Source organism: Pristis pectinata, chromosome 21, assembly GCF_009764475.1.
Source record: "Pristis pectinata isolate sPriPec2 chromosome 21, sPriPec2.1.pri, whole genome shotgun sequence".
Taxonomy (NCBI): domain Eukaryota; kingdom Metazoa; phylum Chordata; class Chondrichthyes; order Rhinopristiformes; family Pristidae; genus Pristis; species Pristis pectinata.
Genome location: NC_067425.1, coordinates 18,185,790 through 18,211,397, shown reverse-complemented (window position 1 = coordinate 18,211,397; position 25,608 = coordinate 18,185,790). Strand labels below are relative to the sequence as shown.

At 38.9% G+C, this 25,608-nt stretch overlaps 1 protein-coding gene across 1 annotated transcript in view; it reads right to left on the bottom strand.

The window, feature by feature from the left end:
* Positions 1-5,608: 5,608 nt before the first annotated feature.
* LOC127581358 (WSC domain-containing protein 1-like) overlaps positions 5,609-25,608 on the bottom strand; it is a 44,678-nt gene continuing 24,678 nt past the window's right edge. The window contains exons 4-8 of the mRNA XM_052035717.1: positions 24,886-25,007; positions 13,888-14,062; positions 9,796-9,960; positions 8,035-8,235; positions 5,609-6,654 (exon numbers count right to left, since the gene is read on the bottom strand). Of these exons, the coding sequence (XP_051891677.1) occupies positions 6,302-6,654; positions 8,035-8,235; positions 9,796-9,960; positions 13,888-14,062; positions 24,886-25,007 (1,016 nt within the window). The 3' untranslated portion in view covers positions 5,609-6,301. The remainder of the gene's footprint in view (positions 6,655-8,034; positions 8,236-9,795; positions 9,961-13,887; positions 14,063-24,885; positions 25,008-25,608) is intronic.

Sequence of the window (25,608 nt, the reverse complement as noted above, 5' to 3'; positions counted from 1 at the left end):
CCCTGGAACAGAGAGCTTTACAATTGTTTTTTTTTTGGCAACACAACTCCACAGTTGGACGATAGCAGAGTTTTCTCTTCTCACAATGAGTAGCTCAGCCAAGAATTCATAAGCCATGGAAAGTATACAGGGTTCAGGGAATAGCCATTATTTTGTTGAGACATTGGCACATTTAAGACTTAGCGGTAGCTTCCTCCTTTGGTTGGAAATGGTCTCATTTTGCTGAAAACTGAACTTTAGTGAACAGCAATAATCGGATGTTACATTGATGATCTTAATCATATCAAAAATTATTGGTATTACAAGCAAATTTGCAGACACTGACCACTCAATGGGCCTTAACTTTACACTTGATAATCCTTCATCTACTGGATAGCAAGTGATAATGTGTTCAACTCTTGTATTGACATTCTGTTAATTCAAAGATTTGCTTCTATGTTCTTATCTAAATCCTGAATAGGACAGTGGTTGCCAGCATTTAAGGATGAAACACTTTATTATTGGTATTTAATAGTTAAGCAGTAGACCAGAAGAGGCTTAATTAGAACTTGCAATCATTGGTGGTACTTTCATTCCAGTCACAAGGATATACATAAATAATTTTGTGCAAAGGCTGTGACAGAACAAGAAGGTTCCGTTTATAAATGATAATGTGCAACTAATCCACAGTGGATGGAAAGACAGTGAGGCTTTTCAGCAGGTAAAACTACAGGATGTTATTGCAGTCCGTGGCCTTGCATTGACCTCATTCTATGGCCCTTAATATTTATACAAAATGTGGCTTAGGACAGTTCGTTCAAGTAATATGGTGCATTATTAATTTAGGAGTTTTTCCTAAAAATATTTGCTTGTGTGAAAAGAAATAAAGCTCATGGAGATAATGACATACATTAGTATGGCATGTTTCCATAACAACTTGTTTAATTCCTATATTTCAATGCAAATGTGATTTTTCTTTCATTATTAACAGGGGAGTCTAATGTCCAGATATTATTTCATTAAAAGTTGCCATGGTAGCCCATGGCAACTTTGCAATTTTTAAAAATTCTCCTTGTCAGTTTTCTGGCATTATTTATTTGATAGAAAATTAAGTGGAATCAAATACAATATTTATTTATATAACTGTGCAATATGTTTCACGATACAGGTACGTCAAGGGTGAAATTCAATCTCAGCAGTGGCAGTGGACGGTAAGGAGCAAAATTGAAGGTTGCTTCACAGTTTGTCTGTCAACAGCAGATTCACCAGTCAGATTTCATACCTCTCCTATATAATTTGAACAACCAGGTAATGTCAACTCTGTACTAAAGATGTGCCATGATCTTATCGAGTGGCAGAGCAGGCTCGATGGGCCAGATGGCCTACTGCTGCTCCTACTTCTTATGATGTTCATTAGGAACTTGAACGCATTGTCTTTTTAGACTTTGATATTGAATTAGGTGTTTATAGTAGAAACAGTGATGGGGTTTGGAGTGGGAGGTTGAAGAAGTGCGTGGGTTTCCAGAAAATAACCTTATACCTGGAATACAAGGGGTTAGAGTTATTTTGCAATTGTATAAAGTCCTGGTTAGATCACATCTGAAGTATCACAAATTAGATGGTACAACAGCACAGCCATTGGCTCACACTCCAGCAACCCAGGTTCAATCTTGACCTGTGCTGCAGTCTGTGTGGAAGTTTGCATTGTAAAAGCTGATGGATTAATTGCCCCGAGTGTTAGGTGAATGCTGGAATCTGGGGGGAGTTGATGGGAATGTGGGAAGAAAAGAAAAATGGGATTCGGGTAAAATGGATGTTTGATGTTCAGCATAGACTTAGTGGGCCCAAGGGCCTGTTTTGGTACTGTATATCTTTGAAAGATGTCATAACCCATGGAGGATAAATTATTACTGGAGGGAAAGCAGTGCAGGTTTGCCAGAATCTTATATGAACTTCAAGGGTTAACTTAAGATCATAGAAAGCACAAGTAACCCTTGAAATTTAAAATATTAAATGGGAGATTTGATTGACCTTTTCAAGACATTAAAGGAAACCAGTAGGCTGGATACAGAGAAACTAGCACCACAAGGCATAATTTTTAAAATCAGAGCCAGGCCTTGCAGGAGAGGAGCTGGAAACACTTCTGCAGACAAAAGGGATCAATGTTTAGTAATCTCTTCTGCAAACGGCAACTGATATTCAATTAATTGTTGATTTTAAATGTGAGATCTTTATGTAAAGATAGACCTGCCTGTAACCAATATCCTTTACTAAGAAGGTGCATCAAAGATCAATAATAATCATCTCATTGAGCATCAGAGGGATCTAAACTGCCTTCTATTGCTATTCCATATATTGTTATCCAATTTTATGATGTGGCTTCACTAACAAAGTCAGCTGCCCTTGAGAAGGTAGCAGTAAACTAATGCAGTCTACGTGGGGACTGTACTTCACATAGTACTGGAGGTAGGGAGTTCCCTGATTGTGAAGGAAGAACAGCAATTAACGTGCACTACAGAGTAATGTGGAGCTCTGAGACAACCTGAAGGTGATGTTCCCATTGCAGAGGATGTAGGTTTGGGTGGTGCTGTCGATGAGTTGTTGCAGAGAATCATTTAAGAAGTGCACAAAGTGAGCTGATGGGGGGTGGGGTGTGAATGTTTGACGTCATCTAGTCCATCCATCAACATCAACACAAATTATTCAAGTACTACTGCTAGTGCTCAATTTTTGTAGTCAGAAAATAGTCATTATCTCGGACACAAATGCGTGAATTGTACTCAGTGACCTAAATGCCATTGTTTGTTCTCACAAAAAAAACCATGAACTTTCAGAAAAGTCTGGAAAACCTTGGAAATACTGTATGTAGCTGGAGGGAAAGAATCTTGAAAATAGCTCTGAGCCAAATGGAAAATACTCTTAAAACTTATTTAATCCTTTCATATAATCCATTGGCAAAGCTAAGATCTATTGGCCCTTGAACAGAATGGTTTAGAGGGATCTTTAAGGCAGTAAGCAACCCCATTACTGTGGGTCTGGCATCATGTAGAAGCAAGACCATTTAAGGATGCCACACTTCCTTCTCTCCACAGCCCAGATGTTTTCTACAATAATCAATTAGTTTCTTTTTAACGTGCCAATTCTAGCTTTCTATTATAGATTTATGAATTTTAAATTCTCCCGCAACCACAATAGTATCTGAACTTGGTGTCTCCAGGTGACTACTGTCAGCCTCCAAGCTTTTTAAATTGGGGTTGTAATTTGGCTTTACAGCCAATTTGAGTTGCCATTTGTACACTCCTGGAGTCATTTGTTTTAAATAATCTTAAAACCAAAATTACAATATAAACTTGACTTTTAAGAAACAAAACATTTAATACTACATCACTAGATTCTGTTTGGATGACAAACTAAAAGTTTACTCCAAAATTCATCTTGTCCTCAAAAATTACTAGGATAACATTTTCTATATCACCTATGGAACTGCAGTAAAATAAGCTTGCATTGCAATTCATACCTCCAGAGTAGTGCCATGGGTTAACTAGAATAAATAAATGTGAGGATAAATGCTGTTTCTAATCCTAAAATTCTATGAGCATCAGTATAGAGAGACCCAAGCATAAATTGGAATTTGCAAATGCAGTGATCTACATTAAAATTTCTGGAACTCAACCGGTGGAGTGGGTTGAGGCAGGTACACTCACAACATTTAAGTAAACAGATGAGCGCTTGAAAGTAAATAGGATTAGTATAAATAGGTACTTTATGGGTCAACATGTACAAGATGGGCTGAAGGGCTTGACTGTGCTGCATGACTCAGAGAGAGAGAGAGAATGAATAAAGGCCCTTCGATCCATCAACCACCCATTTTCTGACATTCTACATTCTCCACACATTTTCCACCCTGATTCTACCACTCAGCTACACACAAGGACAATTTACAGTGACCATTTAACCTACCACTCCTTGGTGAGTGGGAGGAAACTGGAACACTGAAGAAAACCCACACAGTCATAGGGAAAACATCCCTACTCCACACAGACATCGCCCAAGGTCAGGATCGATCCCAGCTCATTGGCGTTGTCAGGCAGTGGCTCTACTAGCTGTACCACTGTGCTGCTCCTAGGATTCTGATTGTAAAATGTCATGTATTGCATCGTATTAATAGTGCCATCCAGCAGAAAGAGAATCTAAACAATGCCCAAGACAAGAAATTGGTCATACTCATTCAATTAGCACATGACAAGTTAGTGAGCAAAGTGTCCCAGCATTAGAGTGCACTGTTGCCCTTATGTGATGGTAAGAATTTTGAAGTATGTTCCCTGATGGCTTACTGAATTATTAACTGAACTATACTGGTCCAGGGGAAGGCCCCAGACTGTACATTAATCTCTGTAAGGTTTAAAGCAATCATGTTCTTTTTATGCTGGAAGGGTGCTGACAACCCCAACTATACCAAATTAAATTTATTGATATCCTTCAACTAGGTAATAGCTAACTTTAGAATAACTACACAACCCATCCATCTTTCCAACTTAACAAAATATGTAAAAGCGTTTCATAACTCAAGCAGGCAAAGGGGGATGATCATAAGGGGTGGGCAAGGGGTTTAAGGTGGTTTGTAGAGGGAAGGCGTGCAGCAAAGCAGGAAGAGTTAAAGAGACACAGCTCCAGAGTGTGGCCAGAGAGCGTTGAAGGTTCTGCCACTGATGACAATGAAGATCTGATGAGGAACATTCACTGGTAGTAAAGACCATAGAGGACAGAAATAGAGTTGCCCAAAGATAGATGGGTTCGAAGAGAAGGTCAAAAACTAGGTGAATGCTCCAAAAGATGGGAAGCCAAGACAGAATTGCAAAAGGAGAGGAGAATTGGATCTTCTATGGAATTCTGGGTGAATGTTGAAATCAATGAGGATAGAACAGGAGAGATCAGCAAGAATGATTTTGGACAATCCAGTCAACATTCAACTAACTTTCTAATTTAACTGGACTCTGTTGACCTTAACAGAACATACACAGAACTGCCATTTGCTAAATTAAATTGGCAGCACATTTGAGAAAGTTGTAAAGGTTGGAACTGGGATCAATCTGCAACTGCAATTTTAAGACAGAATTAGAGCATCATTTACAAAGAAAAAAGTTACAGAAGAATGGTGCTATTGCTGCAGTTTATATTAACTGACCAACTAGAATTGTAGAGTAATTGGGAGTATCGAGCAGGGGTCACTGCAAATGTAGCCACTTTAAGTCAACTACTGTCAGAAATGCCTACTTGATGCAACTGTGATGATAGCACTAATCAATAACTGCAGTGCAAGCTGATCTTCAAAACTAGTTGTCACTTGTCTAAATTATTCACCGCAACTAAGCGGGGAATTGTTTTACACCGAACTGCTAAAATTACTTTTTCTACTAGGAAGGCGAACATTTTCGAAAGGTGATATACATTTTCATTTTAAGGCAAAATGGTTGCATTGGAGATATGCCTGTTGATGCAGTTTAGAAAATGAAGGAGAAAGTGGAAGGAAAAAGTGTGCTTAATGCTAAAATAAATTTGAATTTTTTCAGATATTACAGTTTTGAAATTGTGTGTCCATATGCTTAACGAAATTACTGTGTACTGCTTTGAAACATACAAGTTTAATGCTAACTTTCAGATGGTTAAAAGAACATTGTACATGTGATGGTGATTCCTAGGCTTGTGGGTTCCATGTACTGCTTCTGCAGTGAATTGTGGTTCATTGAGATCTGTGAGCAATCTCACAGTAAAAGATTTTTCAAGAAAACATCTAATGCTAACAGTCCTCAAAACTCTCACAGTAAAACATCTAATGCTAACAGTCCTCAAAACAACAGCTCTCTTCTCATTGATAAATTTGATTTAACATATTTGCTATGCAAGGCTCACTGTTGGTAGAACCATCTTGTGGGGATGTCTAAATGAGTTGTCAGAAAAGATTTCCACGTTCCTTAGAAAAGTGACAGGTATGGTAGTGTAAACAGGCTGCAAATTCTTTCTGATTTAGTCTAACTGCATGAGAAAACATCCAGGAAAGAGTTAAATCAAATCTACCTGAACCTTGTAAAAATTCCAGAGTTGCATGATGACAAGACTCAGGTCAGAGTATTTTGTGTCATTGTCAACTGAGACATTTTTTCTTGACACAAGTCCTCTGCAGCATGAGGTTATTGATCTGTTCTTGTGATTAGGCCCCACTCTTTCCCCTTCTTTCTGATCTTTAAATGCAGTTGCCACTCTTGCACTATCTTATAAACACAGGCTTGAAGTGGTGATACATTGTTTTACCTCATTGGCTCCATCATCCAGGAACATACTCCTCCGGTAGTCCTGTGAGGTTTTTCTTTTTGAGAGCTTCATCCACCATCCTGATGTAACTGTTGATGATACTTTTCATCTCTATTGTGAACGGATCAAAATCTCTCTGGCGCAGGCCGGATCTTTTGAAGTTTCCATCTTTCTGAGTTTCAACACACAACAGTCTGTCATCTGACACCGTGACGTTCAGGAACTCAACCATGCGCTTCAGCTGTGGCAAGAGGTTTCTCTTCAAGTCTTCGTAGTGAACCACTAGCACCCGACTGCAGTACTTCAGCCAATCCAATGTATGGGAGGCCCACCAGGAGGCATAGGTGTTTACAAATTCTGGCCATTCTGCAGAGGAAGAGTTTGAACTATGCTCAGTAATAATGCACATCTGAATGAAGCTGCAGAGTTGGTCATATAGTGGTTTTACTACCGGCTTAGTGATTCAGAGGTCCAGGCTAATGATATAGAGACACGAGTTTAAAGTCCATCATGAAGTCTGAAGAGGTCACCTCACTAATGGTGACCATAAAGCTATTGGATTGTTGTAAAATCCCATCTGGCTCACTGTTATCCATTAGAGAAGGGGATATACTGTCCTTACTCAGTTTGGCCAAAGTTTCATTCTAGACCCACAGAATTCTGGAGTACTGTCACTGTTTTAACTAACCAATCACTTGATCTCCAACTTCCATAAACTACCGGCTTGTTTTAAACTTGCACCTTGCCTCTACTGTAGCTGACTGTTCTGTGTGTCAGTGGGAGAAATTAGTATCTATTCAAGAGCACTAAACTCATCAGCGTCAACCACTTGTACTCACTGCTGTACATTTGATTCAATTCATTTCAGCTGTTTTACACTGATGACGGTTTTCTCTCTTCTCAGTCCATCCGTACATCTCTATATCCTGCTCGCCCCAAACTACTTCAGGTTCATACCCTTCTGATTCTCTGGTCACTTAAAGCCTGGCCTTCCACCTATCTTCCATTCCTTTTTCCCATACAAAAATATGCACTGAAAACAAACTGGTGCAGGAACTCTCAGGCAGTATCTGTGGAGGAACGGTTGACGTCTCGGGTTGAGACCCTGCATCAGGATGTGATACAGAATATTGATGTGAAACGTCAGCTATCCCTTTTGCATCCACAGATGCTGCTCAACCCATTGAGTTTCTCCAGCAGTTTGTTGTTTTCTCCAGATTCCAGCATCTGCAGTCCCTTGTGTCTTCAAAAGTACAGACCAGCTGATGTAGCTCTTGATCTCTTATCCCATACCAATCCGGGACTTGTTTTCTCGCTGTATCTTAAAAAAAAGCCTGAAAATTAGTTTCTCGGACCAATCCATAGTCAGCTCTCTTAGCTCCAGCAGGAGAGCATCATATCTATGGAGCATTTTTGCACTGAAGGCACTGTACAATCCCAAGATGCTGCTGCTGCAAGTTTGGGTCAAAGTGGCTCTCCCCTGAGGTTCCCCTTTTACTCATTTCAGACAGATCTTAGACTTCACTTGACACTTGGGAGGTCATCATGTAGCCAGGCACAAGCAGCAACTGGACTCCATTTCAGACCCAACCTGCCAACACACTATCACACTACCCAAAACTCCCATCAAATCACTGACATGAAAGGTAGCAATCCTCAAAGGTTTACTGTGTTGCATATTACCTGGCAGGTTGATTTATTTAAAGAAACTCAACTGTTAGAGCTTTGCAGGATGTACTAATTTACCTTTGCTTTTCCAGTGGCGTTCCGATGCATACCCCAAATGACCAGCACGCTTTCTATTGAACTCTGCCATTAAAGCCTTGTAGGGGTTTCTGATCAATAAGATGGCAGCATCAAACGTTTCTATTTCTCTTTTCCCACTCTCATGAGTTTTTATACAAATGGTTCGGCCGCTTTTCCAGTAGTCCTTTTCCCCTTTGAAACCTAACAGAAAAAAAATAATCAGCACTACCAACTGAGTATTGAACAGGCTGCAAGAAATGAAGAGCTTAAGTAATTATACCAAAGTTAGCTAGAAGCAATACCTTGAAAGAACATAGGTACTACCTAGCCTGACAAATATGGACACACAGTTTGTTAGGTAAATTCAAAATAAAGATGGAAAATGTTGCCGGGACTCAGTAGGTCACTGAGCATTTCTGGAAAGAGAAACAGCGTTAACATTTCAGGTCAAAGATCATTTGTCAGAATCAGAAAGCAAATGATGTTGCAGAGGCAGTAGGGGAAGGATGGATAGAATATCTCCAACAAAGAGATGGCAGGGTTATCATGGCTATATACTATTGATAAAGTCATCTGCTTGATAAGTTAAAGAAGGTAAATCAAGAGAACACAAACAAAGCTGTGAAAGCAGGAAAAGACCAGGGGTCAGGCCACGTTAGTGAAGAGAGAAAAACTGAGACAGCATTACATATGGATGACCCATAGCAGAACTGGTTAGTTCTGACAGAGAGAAAGCGAGTTATCAGAAATTGCAGAATTCTATTTTGACGTTGAAAGGCTTCAACGTGCCCAGGTGGAAAATGAGGTGTTGGGTCTCAAACTTACATTGGGCCTCACTACAAGTGCAGAAGGCCACACCAAGATAGGTCAGAGTTGGAATAGAACAGATAATTAAGGAGCAAGCAAATGAAAGCTCAGGGATGTCCCTGCGGACAAAAAGTAGGTGCTCCACAAAGCAGTCAATCAATTTGCATTTGGTTTCTCCAATGAGAGGAAATCATATTGCGAGCACCAAATGCACTATACTAGATTGGAAGAGGTTCAAGTAACTTGCCACTACATAAAGTCGCCTTATTTTATTGGAGAAAGCATCAGAGTTTCAAATCATATAGTTCCCTGACTGTAGGCTTTTTCTACACATTACTAACCAGACAGGAGGCTAAATGCATATCATTCAATTAGGATTGCCTGAAATCTATATAATTGGATGCAATGATGAAGAGAACTCTTACATTTGTAGTGCTTTGGCTTCTGTCATTTATACTCATGAAGGTCTCTCAGAGCACAAATGCAAGTGCACCCAAAAACTATTTGCACATGGTAAATCTGGATTTGGCTTTAAGTAAGTAAAAAAATGTTTTCTAAGCAGCGTAAAATACATGCAAAACATTATACTGTACAAATACACGTTTAAATCTGAACTGCTTATTCCACTAGTTTTATATTGAGTGGCAGATTTCATATCAATTTACAATTAAAATTCACGTCAACCATATGCCATTGAATAGCTGGATTTGGTTTTATTTCTCTAGATTGCTAATCAAATAAAAGCTATTACTGCCTCTACAAAGCTAAGCAGGTTTCTCATAAATGTAACTAATTGAGATTTCTGAAACTGGTGAACAATTAAAAGCTGTAAACATAATTTATAACGAGGTTACTTTACCCATGAGGTTTAGGTCACTAAAGCAGATGGCTCTCTAAAGCTACAACTTTACCATTCAGTTGTTGGGAAATAGTAAGGTAAAGAATAGCACATACCTTTGTTATAAAGGGTCCCGTCAAAATAATAGCTTCCAGTGTAGAAGCCAGTACTGTGCTCTATCAAATGCCGGGCCCATGTATTCCCAGCACCTGGGAAGCTGGAGAGAGCAATCATTACCTTCGTTTTCATTGGCAGAAATTTCCTGTCCGTACATCTGGTGTCTGGAAAAGAAATGGGTGTCCGTAAAATCTCAAAGTTCTTGATTTTTTTTTCTTTTGCCTGATATAGTTTCATTGCAGATTGGATAATAAATTAACTGGAAAGAAAGAAAAAACTGCACGTGCTAGAAATCCAAAATAAAAATACAAAATGCTAGAAATACTCTTCATGATGGGCAGCATCTGTGGGGAAAGAGAGTTAATGTTTCAGGCGAATACCCTTTCATGACAATTATATTAGACACTTCAAGTTCATGTTGAGAAAAAAAAATCACTCTTGAAATCATCTAAAATGATTTGAATGAAGATAGGCTTTCTAGTGTGTGCAGTGGTGTGTTCAGTCTTGTTGATTTACCTCTGAAAGTATGTTGTCCTACAAGTACATATTATGCCATTTTTTAATTTCTTGGGAGAAAAATGATCAAATTATTGCATTTTATTAGGCTAAAGATTTTCATTGAATTGTCCCAATGTTTGGAGTAGTCCCTCTGGTGGACTCAAACGCTATTCCACTGTGTTAAACAATAAGTGTGAATCAATCTGTGCAAGCCTTTTCCATTCCAATCCGGTGAAGGGTTCTCTCATGAATCTTCTTGGAATGGATTTTGGATTCTTCTGTTTTGTTCCCGCCCTGCAGCCCACCACCCCCAGAATCCATTTCAAAATTTAGATTTTCGATTTAGATAATTGTGACTTTTCAATGTAAGGTCCCAAGTTAGAAATAAATCAACTTCCTAGCATTTTAACTTTAGATAAAGTAGCCTCAATAAAAATAGATAAATCAGTCAGCTCATTAATAAAATAAGTGATGCAAATTAGCTTTGTCCACTGGTTGCAATTCTGTAAGCATTCCAATTGACTCTAAGCAGTGTCAGCAAAACGTAAATAATGTTCATGAGACTATTTCAGTCGGTCAGTTAGCTGCCAACAAGTCAGCATTGACTTGGTGACCGGCTACACTAGTTGTCTCCAAGGTAATACACCTATATTTACAGCCATTGGACTTGTGTAGCATTCAGAGGGCAAACACGTAAACTGAAAGATAAACATTTTAATCTTGATCAGACCTAACATTACCAGATTTGGTTGAAAAAGCATTCAAATATATAATGCGTAACTTAATGGAATTATATTTATACTAATTAAGTGAATGGAGGAGGATGAGGTTGTCAGCCCATGGCCTTCAATCAAAATGTTGGTCCTCCGTTTCCTGCTACACTACATCGAATGGTCTGTTATTGTTATCTTATCAGCCTTCAGATTTTGATGGAAATTCTTGTTCCCCTTTTGGATTCTCAGCTGCTTAGTTTCCATCATTGCTTCCATCTGTCAGCGGCATCAGGGACTATACACTCACTCACTGCTGCAGTAGGCGCTTGTCATGCAAGAATACCCACAACTGTGCCAACATATCTTCTTATCACGTTTGAAACTGCAGTGCTCAGATGATCAGAACTGTGCACTCGGCCAGGGATTGATGGAGCATGCAATATGTTCATTCAAGAATGGAAAATTCAATAGATCGGATTAAAAGGAAGTCTGAATTAATTCCTGCTAAATAGATTTTTTGAGAGATTTTTTTTCCTCTCCATATAAATCTTGCTCTGTAAATAACAAAAATCACAGAATGGATCATCAACAAAATATTCCAGGTCAGAATCAACACTCAAAGTGGGTTGCCTTGGAGACAACTAGTACAGCAGGTTACCAGGTTAGTGCTGACATGAATCAGCCCAATAGTGACCAGTGCAGATTAATGTGTCGGGTTTAGTGACACATTAATCTGATTTCACATTCTGATCTGTGTCCTTCTCACAAATTGTGCAGGTTTCCATGTGTTCTTAAGACAAAGTTTTTATCTTGTTACAACATGTGCAGGCAGCTGTCTATTTTTCAACAACCAAAATACAGATAGTGAATACTACCCAGCATACACTGGATCTTGGCCAGCACAGAAGAATAACAATTACATACCATGGACAACAGGAACAAAATGTGAAATAATTATTCATACTTTCTTAAAGACTGCTATAGTGTTAAACACTCACGGGAAGTCTGTACCCTATTCAAGAACCACCCCTCAAAGAATTTCAGAAATTAATTTATGTCACAAAGGAGATCTAATGATGATCCTACTCTAACACACAAGCACTTGCCAAACAGCAATCAAGCAAAAGTCATTTCTATCATGTTCCTTGATCCACAAATGGTGATGCAAACAGGCCTCTTTGCCATATCCACAGGACAAGGCCCTTGGGATTCTTGCTTGTGTTAGAAGTAGATCTCACCTCAAGGCTGATATTTAGTAGATTTACTAACTCAGCACAGACCAGAGTTAAAACCTTATCCTTTCCTCACCAAAAACATTGATTCAAGTTTTTAAAACAATCCAGAGTGGGGGAATGACAGTCTCAGTCCATGACTAGCATTATCAATTCATTTTCAACTCTGCTTTTACTGTTGGAGACACGAGACTGCAAATGCCGACGCCGGTTCTCAACCCAAGACATCAACCATCCCTTTGCCTCCATAGATGCTGCTTGATCTGCTGAGTTCCTCCAGCAGTTTGCTTTATGCTCCTGCGTTGACTGGATTTTCTTTAAACTGTTGTGACCTACAACAAATTAATACAACCCACTATGGATTTTTCTTTTAATATTTTATTTCATTTATTCTAAACCTAATTTAATAATTAGACACATATAAACCATTACCGAGGGGGGTGGTTAGTATTTGTAGATTTCCTTATGGTTCTGACTAGTTAGGTGCACGGCTCTTCATTCTTTTGCTTATGAGAATATTTAAATTAATCCATGAGATTATGTTTATGTGAATTCTTAAGCGTTTAATGCTAGGGAATGGAAGCTTTCCAACTAGAGTATTCAACTATAGAAAATGAGTAGTGCCAATCTTAAATTTAGTGAGTAAAGTGCACAATGTAAATATGTCCCTAATTTGGCACTGCATGGTCAGTCTTACTCGGGGAATCTGCTGTGGGAGATGGTGTCGTCAGTGACCACTTTGAGGTTGGCTTTGAAAAGCATTAATGGCCTGAAACTTCCCTTAAAATGCTGGGAGCTCCACACGAAACTGCCAGCTGTCAGCTCCACAATGGAAGTAGTGAATTTCTTCACCGCTGATCGCTGGTGTTTTTTTTCCCCAATTGCACCTTGACATTGACACTGAAGATTTCCCAGTTTTTACATGAAGGGAGAAGGGCAGGTACAAGGCAATTTGCTTTATTTTTAGTTAAGTGAACTAATTTAATGTTTAATAATTTGTAATGTTTTGTGTCTGAATGCTTTATCTTTTAACAATTATTTGTAAAATGGGTTTAATTTTGGTATTGGTATTGCTTAAAAATGCTTAAAAATTTTAATAGCCCTTTGAATTTTTTGAATGTAACTGATGAAGCACTTTGAAAGTTGGTTCAGGCCTAGGGGTGTGGCTTCAGTGAAATTGCTGATTGGCAAAATTCTGTCTAGTGGAGGACATTGCAGATCAGATCAGCTCAGGACAGGTTTCTTTGTAGAAACTTCAGCCAGGGACCCACACCAGGTAAGAACCAGTTCAATGGGAAAGCGATTGTACACTGGGCACACTGTGGACATCCCACTCCGTTATTGCAGGCCCTTTCATCGACGCAGAAATACTTAACCTTAGTGCTTAATTGCAATACTTACTGCTTGTGCTATAAAGGGTTTCAGTTTTCAACATTGACAATGCTTAAAAATGTGCATGCACAATTAACAAACCAAAGCAAATAAAACATTAAAGAAAGAATCACTGGATTAATTTGAGTAACCTGATGATGTCCAGGGTACATTTAGCTGTATGTTATGAACCTATTGGAAGTCATTTCTATTGCCTTTCAGGTTTCAAAAATCAACATGTCACTTTTATGCCACAGAATGTGATGTTCCAGTTTACCTTGAACAGGAGTCTGGTAGATAACACAATAATTCTCATCTCCTAAGAACTCTGTTGTCGTGTCACTTGACAGCCTCCCACAGAGCTGGTCGTTCACAATGTCATGAAGCGTGAAGTGAGTTGTGGCAAATCCACAGTAACATTCTGTCCTTCTGATGACAACGAGGGGAAACTCCTGTCAAGGAAAATTACATGAAATTGTAACATGGGCTCCTGAATCTCTTTTTAAGCTGGTACCCTGCATGTTGCTGTATCTGTGCTGTCAAGTGAGGAAGAGAGTTCTTTTTTCTTGCTGACTGCACACTAAAAAAAGGCCAATTATGTTGCACTACACAAAATAAAAAAAATACATTGTGTATTTGAGACCCTGGCTTTCACCTTTCTTTCTTTTTCAGTCTTTTTATTAGAGACCCTGGCTTTCACCTTGGTAAGATTGTTCACACATAGTAATTCCATGCATATTTTGCTGAGTGTTAAAGTGTTTACATACAATGCTAAATTAATTTAAAAGCCAAAAGTACTTTGCCAAAATTTGTGAAGAAAACTTTGTCTGGAAATTCATCTTTTGTTAGTGACACTAAACACGTGTTGTACTATTCCTTTGGAATTTAAATCTATTCACTAAATAGCATGTTTAGCACTACTGACAGGGAGTACATTTTCAGGCAATTTTATTTTGCAAAGATAATATTTTGTGACACATTTATCGTTAAGTTCAATATCATCTTTTGTACTTTAATGGCTTGGTTCATTGCATTAAGATTCCATTAAAGATGATAGCTTCCAAAATTGATTGCTTAATGTTCTTTTATGATTTTCACTCTATAGAATTCACAGTATATTTTGTTAAAAAAATAACCTCAATGCCAACCTGTCCTGACTCCACTGCCACACTTCCAATCAGGGTTTCCACATCCTTGCTGGATTTATTTGCATCTCTCTTTTATTCTGCAAAATACCGTCATTCTTATTTGCTACTCCTGTGAAATCTGCAGTTGGGCCCATCTCAAGCTGCCAAAGATTTCACTTAATGTATGATGACTGTCAGAAAGTTAGTTTGTTATCAATTCCAGCAGCGGCCAGTAATAGATTCATAAAAATAAGCAAGTTTGCCATTCAGCCTGAGCTGTCTGTCTGAAAAAAGGTACCAATTAGTCCTTTCTTTTTTCCATTCCTGTGCAAATTTTCCTTTTAAGTGTATATCCAATTCTCCTTTGAAAGCAAGTATTGGGTCCATTTCCACTGGCACTTCAGGTGATGCATTCCAGCCCATAACAGTCCTCTCTCCAACAGAACACTTACCATAGCCACATTAAGCATTTTGAATTTTTAATCTTTAAGAAACTAACATTACTTCGACTATTAAAATGTATGCAGACTGACTACAGTAATGTGGGGTACAAGCATTCTGGGGTGGCTTCTCAGTTTAACATGTAAATAATGTTGAATGATTCTCACAGAATCAAAATATGAAAAATAACATAAGAAATTGCCCCCATGTTTAATACAAAAATATCTATATAATTCGAATGGAGACACAAGAGAGACTGCAGATGCTGCATATCTGGAGCAACGAACACAAAATGCTGGAGGAACTCAGCAGGTCAGGCAGCATCTATGGAGGAAAATGAACGGTTGACGTTTTGGGTTGAGACCCTGAGTCTTGATGAAAGGTCTCGGCCCGAAACATCGACTGTTCATTTCCCTCTATTGATGCTGCCCGACCTGCTGAGTTCCTCCAGTAGTTTGTGTTCGTTGTTATGCAATTCTTATGTTGCAATAAAGAAATTGGGGAAATAATCCCAAACACAGAGCATCTAAGTTCATTATAATATCCTCCTGGTTAAAATTAATTCGAATCAAAGCCAGTTAAGGAACATCTCTGAAGCATCAAAGAAATACCTCCCTCTGTGCTGTAAACTTATGATTTTTGCAACTCAAGATTCAAGGAACAAAAAAGGCTTGCTTTTACCTTTCACGACTTTAGGGCACTCTACAATAAATGAATTACTTTCAGTATAGTCACTGTCAACATGTAGGAAGCATGGCAGACAATATGCACACAATAAACTCTCAATAAGAAATGTGGTACTAAAGTAATGAATACTGAATAAATATTAACCAAGACACTGCATACAATTCCCTGCTCGTCTGCAAAAATAGTGCCACCTGGAATATTTTACATCCTTATGAGCAAATAGACAAGGTCTCAGTTTAACATCTAAGCTGAAGGAATACATTTCCGACAGGACAACATAACCCTGGGCACTTCATTAGATTCTCAGTCTAGGTATTTGTGAACATGCGTATACAGCACAACTTGAATGTATCCAGAGCCAGGAAGCTGTACAGCAGGAATGAGAGTCCACTGGAAGATATTGGTGGCCAAGGTGGATGTTATTCACACTTCTATACAGCAACAAGCAGAAAAAAAGCTTACGTGAAATAAAAACAATGTGCTGAAGGTTACTTAGCAGGCCAGGTAGCATCTGCAGAAGAAGAAACAGTGTTAACATTTCAGGTTGAAGACCTTTCGTCAAAACCAGAAAAGGTGCAGGAGAACCATGATTTCAACAAGTCAGTGGGGATATTACGGTTTTCCCAAGGTGGCTTTTGAAAACAGTCTCAAACTCTTCTGGAATTGGAAAAATGAGATAACAAATGTTTAAGATGGCTTTTCAAGACATTGAGTGATTTCTCTTGGCCAATCTCAGTCATGTTGAAACCAAATTTAATCCATCCCACTTCCAACCCAGCTGAAATAAAAGACAGAAAGACTTGCATTTACACATGATCTTAGAACATCCCAAATTGCTTGACAACCAATTGGGTAATTTTTAAGTATTGTCACTTGTGTAGGAAATGTGACAAATTTGTATTAATGAGCATTTTTTATTTTAGTGATGTTAGTTGAAGGAGAAATATTCGCTAGGAAGCTGGGAAGAATTCAACTGTCCTCTTTTGAAACAATGCTGAGCAATCTTTAAGAGAGCTGTCAGTGCCTTTGTTTCATGTCTCAATCAAAAGAAAGCACTTCTGGTTGCGTGCTGCCACTTTTTTTGTCTTGTACAGTCCCTTAGGATCGAGGATATCTCGCTTCCATTTCCAGTTCTGTCGGTTCCAACGTGCTTGTTAAGGCTAATGTGGGACCCACCGACTCCGCCACAAGTGGGGCAGGTGGTGCATCTTTTCTGCCATTTTTGCTGGGCTTCTGTGTGCACCTGACACATGAACATAAAGTTCTCAGTGCCAACCAGGATGCTCCTCCTCCATTTTGAGAGCTGATGAGCTAGGTCAGTGGGGATGTCACGTTTTGTTTTTCCAAGGAGGCTTTGAACTTTTTACTCAGTCTGGCTGGTCACCTCTTGCCACGATGGAGCTTCTAAACAGAGTGTCTGTTTTGCGAGCCTGGTGTCAAGTGTGAGAACTATGTGAACTCCCCATTGGAGAGATGGAATATAATTAAGGCCTCTGTGCCAGGGATATGGACTGGCAGAGGATGTTGACATTAGTACATTTAAACTGCCAGTGGATTTGGAGGATTTTGAAGATTTTACAGGCTGCATTGATGATGTCTCTCCACTGTTTTGCTTGCTGTGGGTAATCCAGGTCTCAGAACACACAGGAGGGCAGGGATCTCTGCTACCCAGCAGACTATGTGCTTTGTGCCATGTTTGAGGTCTTGATCTTTAAATACTATTTTGCTTAGACTGTCAAAGATTGTGCTAGTGCACTGAAGGTGATAGTAAATTCCATCAGGGTTTCTGCCTTCACTGATAGGTAGCTCTCGAGATTTGGAAAGAGAGACACATTTTTCAAGACCTTTATTGTTCTGGTGGTGTTCTATAATGGCGGAGGACCTTTGCTTTGCAGATGTTAAGTGTCAGGCCCATTCTCTTGTATACTTCAGTGAACAAGTTGAACACAATAGTAGCATAACAATAGCACAGTCAGTTGCCACAGAACAGATCTTATGGCCTGCAAGTTTCAGTTACCCTCTGCTTTTATGCTCTGATTCACAGAGGGAGTTCACAATGTGCACTACTTAATCCCTTTCTAGGTTTTCTGCAAAATTGTCAGCAGCGACATTTGCAAGAAAAATAAGCTGAAGGTTGAAAGCACTCACCCCAAGGAATTCAACTGACCTCGGGGCACATTTGCAATCAAACATCTACTTTGGCGTCAGAACCAACAGATAGGAACTGCTGAGACAGGAACATGTCAGTTCACAGTAATAGAGTGGAGTCTCCTGCAAGATATCAATGTTGAATTCCAAACTAATTGGCAACAAAAAAAAACCTCAGTGTACTGTTACCTTGGCTACGCGTGCTCTTTATCCACTATGAATTATTTTTGAGAAGAAATAGGTTTTGCAATGCTTTGAACTGAAAAAAAAGCAAAAATCATTTAACCGTTTATTCAAAAGGTATCCTTCAGAAAGGCAGAAATCAAACTAGCAATGTGAGATTCAACCCTGGTTTACAACACTTAGAAATAGATTTCAGTTCCTTTGTGTCTCTGCTTGTATTTTGCACTAGTCTCTAATACTGATGACTTATTTCTATTAACCGAATGGGAACATAAAAATGACCAGTAACCTGGCAACAATGGAACTGCTAATGGAATTTTAATTTCATTCTTAATGCCACCACTCAGAGGTATTGCAGCTGGAATCAAAATGCAGCAAATTCCCACAGACATCATAGGTCCAAAGAAGTCTTTTTACCCACTTCTGATCCTATGCTTTACTTTAAATGTCCCACATGTTAGATCAGGCAGTCGTCCAGTTACTGTTTAGAAAGAAACAAGATATATGGATGCTGGAAATCAGAAATAAAAACAAAAAACGCTGAAAACACTCAGCACGATCAGATAAAATTGAAAGATTATCCGTCAGATATACTAGTTCTTTTTTTTCGAAGCAATATGAACGTACTATTTACATGTTCCTAAAAATAAATTCGATTAAGGATAAACATGTTTTTGTGCATCACCACGTAAAGGAATGTACTTTTGAGGTTTTGGATAAATGTTCAATCATCAGCACATGCAACTTCAGAATTTATGTTTCATTTCTGCACTTTGTTGGGGCTCCACCTCACCTTGTCTTTCACTTGGAAAAAGTGGGGGAATAGGCAGGGAGGTTAATGGAACAGAAAGGATGTGAAAATGGAGCAGTGAATTAAAAATGATTCTTTCTTGTATTATAATTCCAATTGATTTTGCATAAATGCACATCTTTAAGAGGAGATTTAATTGGATATTAGTACTAATTCAGAGGTGCAAATTCCTACAGCTGAGATGCAAATATATTTGTACTTACCTATAGCATACTTTCTTACCAAGGTCTTGCAATTTAACCTTTGTAAGCAAAAAATTAGCTTTTGTTTCTGCCACATAAAACATCTTCAGAGGGAAACCATCCTATCCCATTAATAGTAACATGCAGAACATTTCAATATCAAGATTTGCATCAGTATTGACAAGTTCTGCAAATGCTTCAGAGGCAGGAATGATCACAGACAAATTGCAGAAAGGTGCACAAGCAATTGGGTTATAATTGTGGGAGATTTAGCTTCATAAAATTTGACTGGAAGTGCCTTAGGGTGAAGGGTTTAGATGGGAAGGAATTTGTAAACTTTTCCAGGAGAACTTTTTTGAGGTAATATATAGATGAGGTAGTACTAGAGAAGGGGCTCTACTGGATTTAATCTTGGGAAATGGAGCCAGGCAAATGGTGGAAGTGAAGTATCAGTAAGTGGACATTTTGGGAACAGTGATTATCATTCTGTAAGCTTCAAGGTAGACATGGAGAGGGATAAGGATGGTCTGCAAGTTAGGATCTTAAATTGGGGGAAGGCCTATTTTCAAAAGCATAAGGCAAGACCTGGGAAAAATGGACTGAGTGCAGTTGCTTGTAGGTAAAATTACATCAGATAAGTGGGAGTCTTCTTAAGGGGGGATAGTGCGAGTTCAGAGCAAACATGTTTCTGTGAGAGTGAAAGGCAAGGACAGCAAGATTAGAGAACACAAGATGACAAGAAATGCTAAGGAACTGATGGAAAGAAAACAGCACGGCAGATACAGGAAACTGAGAATGGGAGAGACCCTTGGAGAGTGGTTGGGGCATGGAATGTGCTGCCTGGGGCAGTGGTGGAGGCAGGTACATTGGTCAAATTCAAGAGAGTACTAGATAAGCATATGGAGGAATTTAAAATAGAGGGCTATGTGGGAGGAAGGGATTAGATAGTCTTAGACGAGGTTTAAAGGTCGGCACAACATGGTGGGCCAAAGGGCCTGTATTGTGCTGTACTGTTCTATGTTCTATCTAGACAAGCAGTTGTATCACCAAGGCATAGGTGGCTATGGGCCTAACGTGGGATTAGTGTAGATAGGTACAATGGATAGCATGCATGTGGTGGACCCAAGAACCCATTTCTGTGCTGTAAATTCTAACTCTATGAACATCTCAATTAACAACTCATTTGCTGTGGTCTTTTAAAACAAAATAACCATGATTTTAATAAACATTAGTTTACAATGGAAGGAGATGGCCTTATGCTCTGCAATGCTGTGCAGATGTAACCACTACAATGGTCAGAAGTATTCCACTGGAAATTTTCTGATAAAGTGCAAACGTCAGCATAAGACCAGGCAATACTGCTGCAAAACTAAAGCACTTGGTTAGCTGCACATTCTGGAAAGGGCCCAAGGTTTTCCTTCCAATATTTTCTCTCTTTCTCTTATTGAGGTAATGGCTAATAATCTGCACTAGAACCAATAGCAAAGCTGCACAATTCACATGGATGCTAGCTGCCTGCTATAGAAGGCAATGCACTCGCCCTAACCGGTTGGTACACACTACCAATCCATGTAACTTTCAGCAGGGAGCCCAAGCCCTGCCTCAGCTTTCTTCTCTGGGGTCAAATAATACAGTAGCAACTTTTAGTAGCTAAATTACAGCCTCAAAGCAGCTAGCTTGGCATGTTCCATCAGGAATAAAGATGTCTTATATATATTAGGATCTTGATGAGATCACATCTGGAGTACTGCGTAGTGTTTTGTCATTCTGAAAGATACACTGTACTTGCCACAGAGGAACTGCAACAAAGATTCATCAAACTGGTTCCAGGAATGGCAGGTTTGCTCTTCAAGGAGCAATTGAGTAGACTAGGTCTATATTCTACAGATTTTCAAAGAATAAGAGGTGATCGAATTGAGGCTTTAAAAATAATATACAGGGCTTATCAGGATGGATGTAGTGAGGATGTTTGCCCTGGCTGAGGAGTCCAGAACCAGCATTCACAGTATCAGAATCAGGGGTAAACTGCTTAGGACTGAAATTAGGAGATTGATAGATTTCCAGAGATTGGGTGAAATAAGGGATATGGGGGTAGTGCAAAAACTGGAGGTGAATTAGAAGGTCAGCTGGGGTCTTGTTAAGAGCTAGAAAAGAATCTAACAGTCTACTGGCCTATTCCTGCTCCTATTCCTTACCATCACATGTTCTCGTGTTATAGGAAAACTTTAATGTCACTGCAACCTTTACACCTGCTTCACAAACTTCAAATTGGGACATTCTTAATACATTGCCGAAGTAAAATTACTTTTTACATCAAGGCCTGCAAACATTTTGGCTTTAAGCATAAATACAGAACTCTTGGACAGGGTCCATAATTATGCTCAGTTTATAATTTGTTCAGTGTTATGATCCATATTTAACCTCTGACAACAATATCCCATTTTTCCTACTGGACTATATTAAAGTAGCTTTATGTTCCAATGGCTGTTATTATTTCAGCAAGTTGCTTTTAAGTAAAGGCCACAAAATAAATGCAATTCTGTACAACTGTCAACACTATTGTAAAATATACATCAATAAGCAATGAAAGACTACTTGAGCCTTCACACACACAGAGTTTCAACTCGCAACAAATAAAAGATGAGGAGGATTAGACAATAATAATAAATATAATAAAGTCATACAGCATAGAAACAGGTCCTTGACCCAACTAGTCCATGCCAATCAAGATTCCCATTGAAGCTAGTAGCCTGCATTTGGCCCATATCCCTCTAAACCTTCCCTATCTAAGTATGTGTCCTTTTCAATGTTGTTAATGTACCTGCCTCAACGACTTCTTCTGGCAGCTCATTCCATATAGCCACCACACTCTGCGTTAAAAAGTTGCCCCTCAGATTCCTATTAAATCTCTCCCCTTTCACCTTAAAGCTATGCCCTCTAGTTCCTGATTCCCTAACCCTAGGTAAAAGACAGTGCACATTGACCCTATCTATGCCCCTCATGATTTTATACACCTCTATAAGATCACCACTCATTCTCCTACACTCCAGTGAAAAAATTCACAAGCTGTTCAACCTCTCTCCATGACTCAGTCCCTCACGTCCTGGCAACATCCCCGTAAATCTCCTCTGCACTCTTTCCAGCTTAATGGCATCTTTCCTCTAGCAGGGTGACCAAAACTGAACACAATATTTCAAATGTGGCCTCATTAATATCTTGTATAACTGCAACAAAACAACAACTTCTATACTCAATGCCCTGACTGATGAAGGCCAGTGTGCCAAAGGCCGCCTTCACCACCTTGTCTACCTGTGGCGCTATAATAGCAAATATCGGCGAAGCAGTTTGTATAGAACTTACTGTTGGCATTAAAAGGAAACTTCACACTGTTGGAAATTGTAAATGATGTTCTCGATGGTAAACATTTTCCTTCACACCAGGCCTAAAAATATTGGGTTGTTTGTTGCAATTTCCAAATGCTGAGTCAGCAGATTGTACACTTGAAACCCAAACTGGAGGATTGTCTTGGTAGTCTGGATCAGAATGGTGGTGATGCTGCACTTTCAGTTCATCTTAACCCAGATTAAAGGTTAAACCAATTTTCCTGTCATCTTATTCTGGTACAGTTCCAGTAAATGTTACCGATCACACTGGGTTGCCTAATGCTGTGGTCAAAATTCATTCTTCAGCCATTAACAACAGATAAAAGGGATATTCCTCTCATTGCTTTTACCAGATTGTCAGCAGCACTGGACAGTTACTATCATAAATGTAATTCAGCTCTTGAGGGTAACAGATCAATTAGTCAGAGGTGAACCAGTGCAGAACCTCAGTATTTTCAACTCCCTACGTACCAAATGAATGACCTTGATTCACAGGTAATTAAATGGTAGGGAAAATTGTGTGAATACTAATACACATAGCCTTGCCATAAGTATCAGCTGGAGTTAGGAGATCTACTTTCTTGAGCCTTTCCAGTCACAATTCCCCAGTTGGACCACAGGAAATGCCCTTCATATACCACAAAGGAGAGCAGGTTAAAACTGCTGACAATGGGATAATTGAGGGACGTTGTTGGCTGATCCTTATCAATGATTTTAACATCGAGCTGCTCTTTCCTCTGGTCTCAAATATCTTAATGAGAGGCAGAGGAAAGTAGTTTACTCCAATACATGTTTGGTGAGATCTCAGGACATGATGGTTAAGGACAAAAGCAACTTGCCCTGATTTTGAGGGTGTAGTGCCTTACTGGTTTGAATGGGGCCAGATGGCTGACTCAGGATGAGATCCCCCTGTTGAGGCTTGGCCACAAGGGCTCCAACAGATCTGAAGATTGGAGGTAGTGTGGTTGACTGGCTTATGCCCTTTTATTCCCTCTTGCTGCAAAAAGGAACAGCTGGTTATTGGTGCTGTCTTGTTCACTTCCATCTCGGCTGTAATTCATTGAAATTACACCCCAAAGTATTAACTAATGAGCTCAAAGTAGTACTTCATTATTATCATCATACAAAACATTGCATCAGTTGTTGGCTTCCCTATATTTACAATTAAACTGCTCATCCCCGTTATTCTAAACTGCAGCCACACAGTGTAACCATACCCTATATTGTAACTTTGCATTTATTTTGGATCCCACATTACAAGTAATAGTTAATCTTTGTTCATTTTCCTCAATATTATGTTCAGGCCATCGTCTCATTAAAAATGAACGAGAATCTGAAAAAAGTATAAAGAAAAGTATTCTAAACAAAGTTGATTTATCATAGGATAGAAAGGAAAGACACATGAACATAACAAAACACAGGGAAACACTATGCCATTAATGATGGTCAGATGATAATGATCAAGCACCATTATATAGACATTTATCCTACGATGATATTGCAATAGAAATGAATTTTGAAGGCAGAGTGTGCATAGTTATTGTATAAAATTATTTTATACACTGCCAACTAGGGATGGTTTCCATGTAAGCTCTTCTCCCCTCCTCCTCTTTCACATACCCCAGTTAATGTTTTGAATTAAAAAAGATCAGGCATGATTACCCTGAATCATCCAGCAGGCTTGAAGGACCAAATGGTCTACCCCTGCTTCTATTTCAACAAAAGGGCATCTGGTGAGGATGAGGGAAAATGCCCTCCTACAGAGACCGTACAACAGAAGAAATAGATGAGAGGGCATAAGGCTCTCCATGGAGAAAATGTTAAAACAACAACCATAAGTCAGCAGACTTCACCTTGCAGCAAGCATGTGAATACGCCAAGTAAAGAAATTTATATTTTCTGCTCAACACTGTATGATAGAGCAGGTCAAGAAAAGGAGAACACGAGTGACTTAAATTATTTTAGATTTTTGTTTTCACAAATATTTAGCAAGCAATTTTCTTTTCAAAGGTTTAATGTCTTGCTGATCAAGGAGCAAAACAGCTGGAATCAATTCAGGGGCCTCAGCTTATACCAGGGACACTGTATGAGGAGGCTCATCAATGTCAAGGCCACAACATTAGGTTTAACTCTGCAGCTCCAGTGGAAACTTTGCCTGGGAATTCTGTAATTCTAACAACTTAAATGTTCAAACTAAGTTTCAGCACAATTCAAACTATCAACCACCTCCAATCTTTACACATTTCAAAACAAGGACCCAAGACCTTTCTGCAGTTACATCTTTGGTTCTCTTTCATAAAAGGTTGCACTTACCTTTTTAGTACAGAACTCAGTGCATTTAACAACAGTCAGGTTAGGCTGGATCGAATAGACTGGGAAGGTTTCAGTTAGATTCTTAGGTATCTTGAAACATCCTCGATAGAGAACATTCCTATCTGAAGCAACATAAAAAGTGCTTATTACTTTAAGTCAACAACAATGGGTCTGTTGAAACATTTACTAAAATGACAAGTTACTTTATTAAATAAGTGTAAGCTATAACTCTGCTAACAGTGTTTGAAGTGCTGTTTACCCAACCAAGAGACAATAGCTCTAGCGAGGTATTCTGTGGGAGATTACTGAAGAAACACTTCACAAACGTTCTTAAACACTGAGGGAAGACTGGTACTCAATACATCTGGATAACAACAACAACAACTTGCATCAAATAGCATCTTTACCACAGGGAAAAAAATCTTTGGTTGCTTTGCAGAACACAATCAATACAAAAGATAACATCAAGGCAAAGGAAGAGAAGACTAAAACCTTGATTAAGGTCACAGAATTGATATGAAAAAAAATCCTTAATGTGCCAATATATGATTAAGTTGCATTATGAACTAAATTTGTACTAACATCTTCTGAAATTTATGACAAATTTGAGAGGGTAATAAAATGATGCTTAATATGATTGAGGACACCTCATAGTTCTATAAATTAATCAGAATAGAACAGCAGAATTAGGGGTTGTTAAACAATTATTGAGAGCTGAAATAA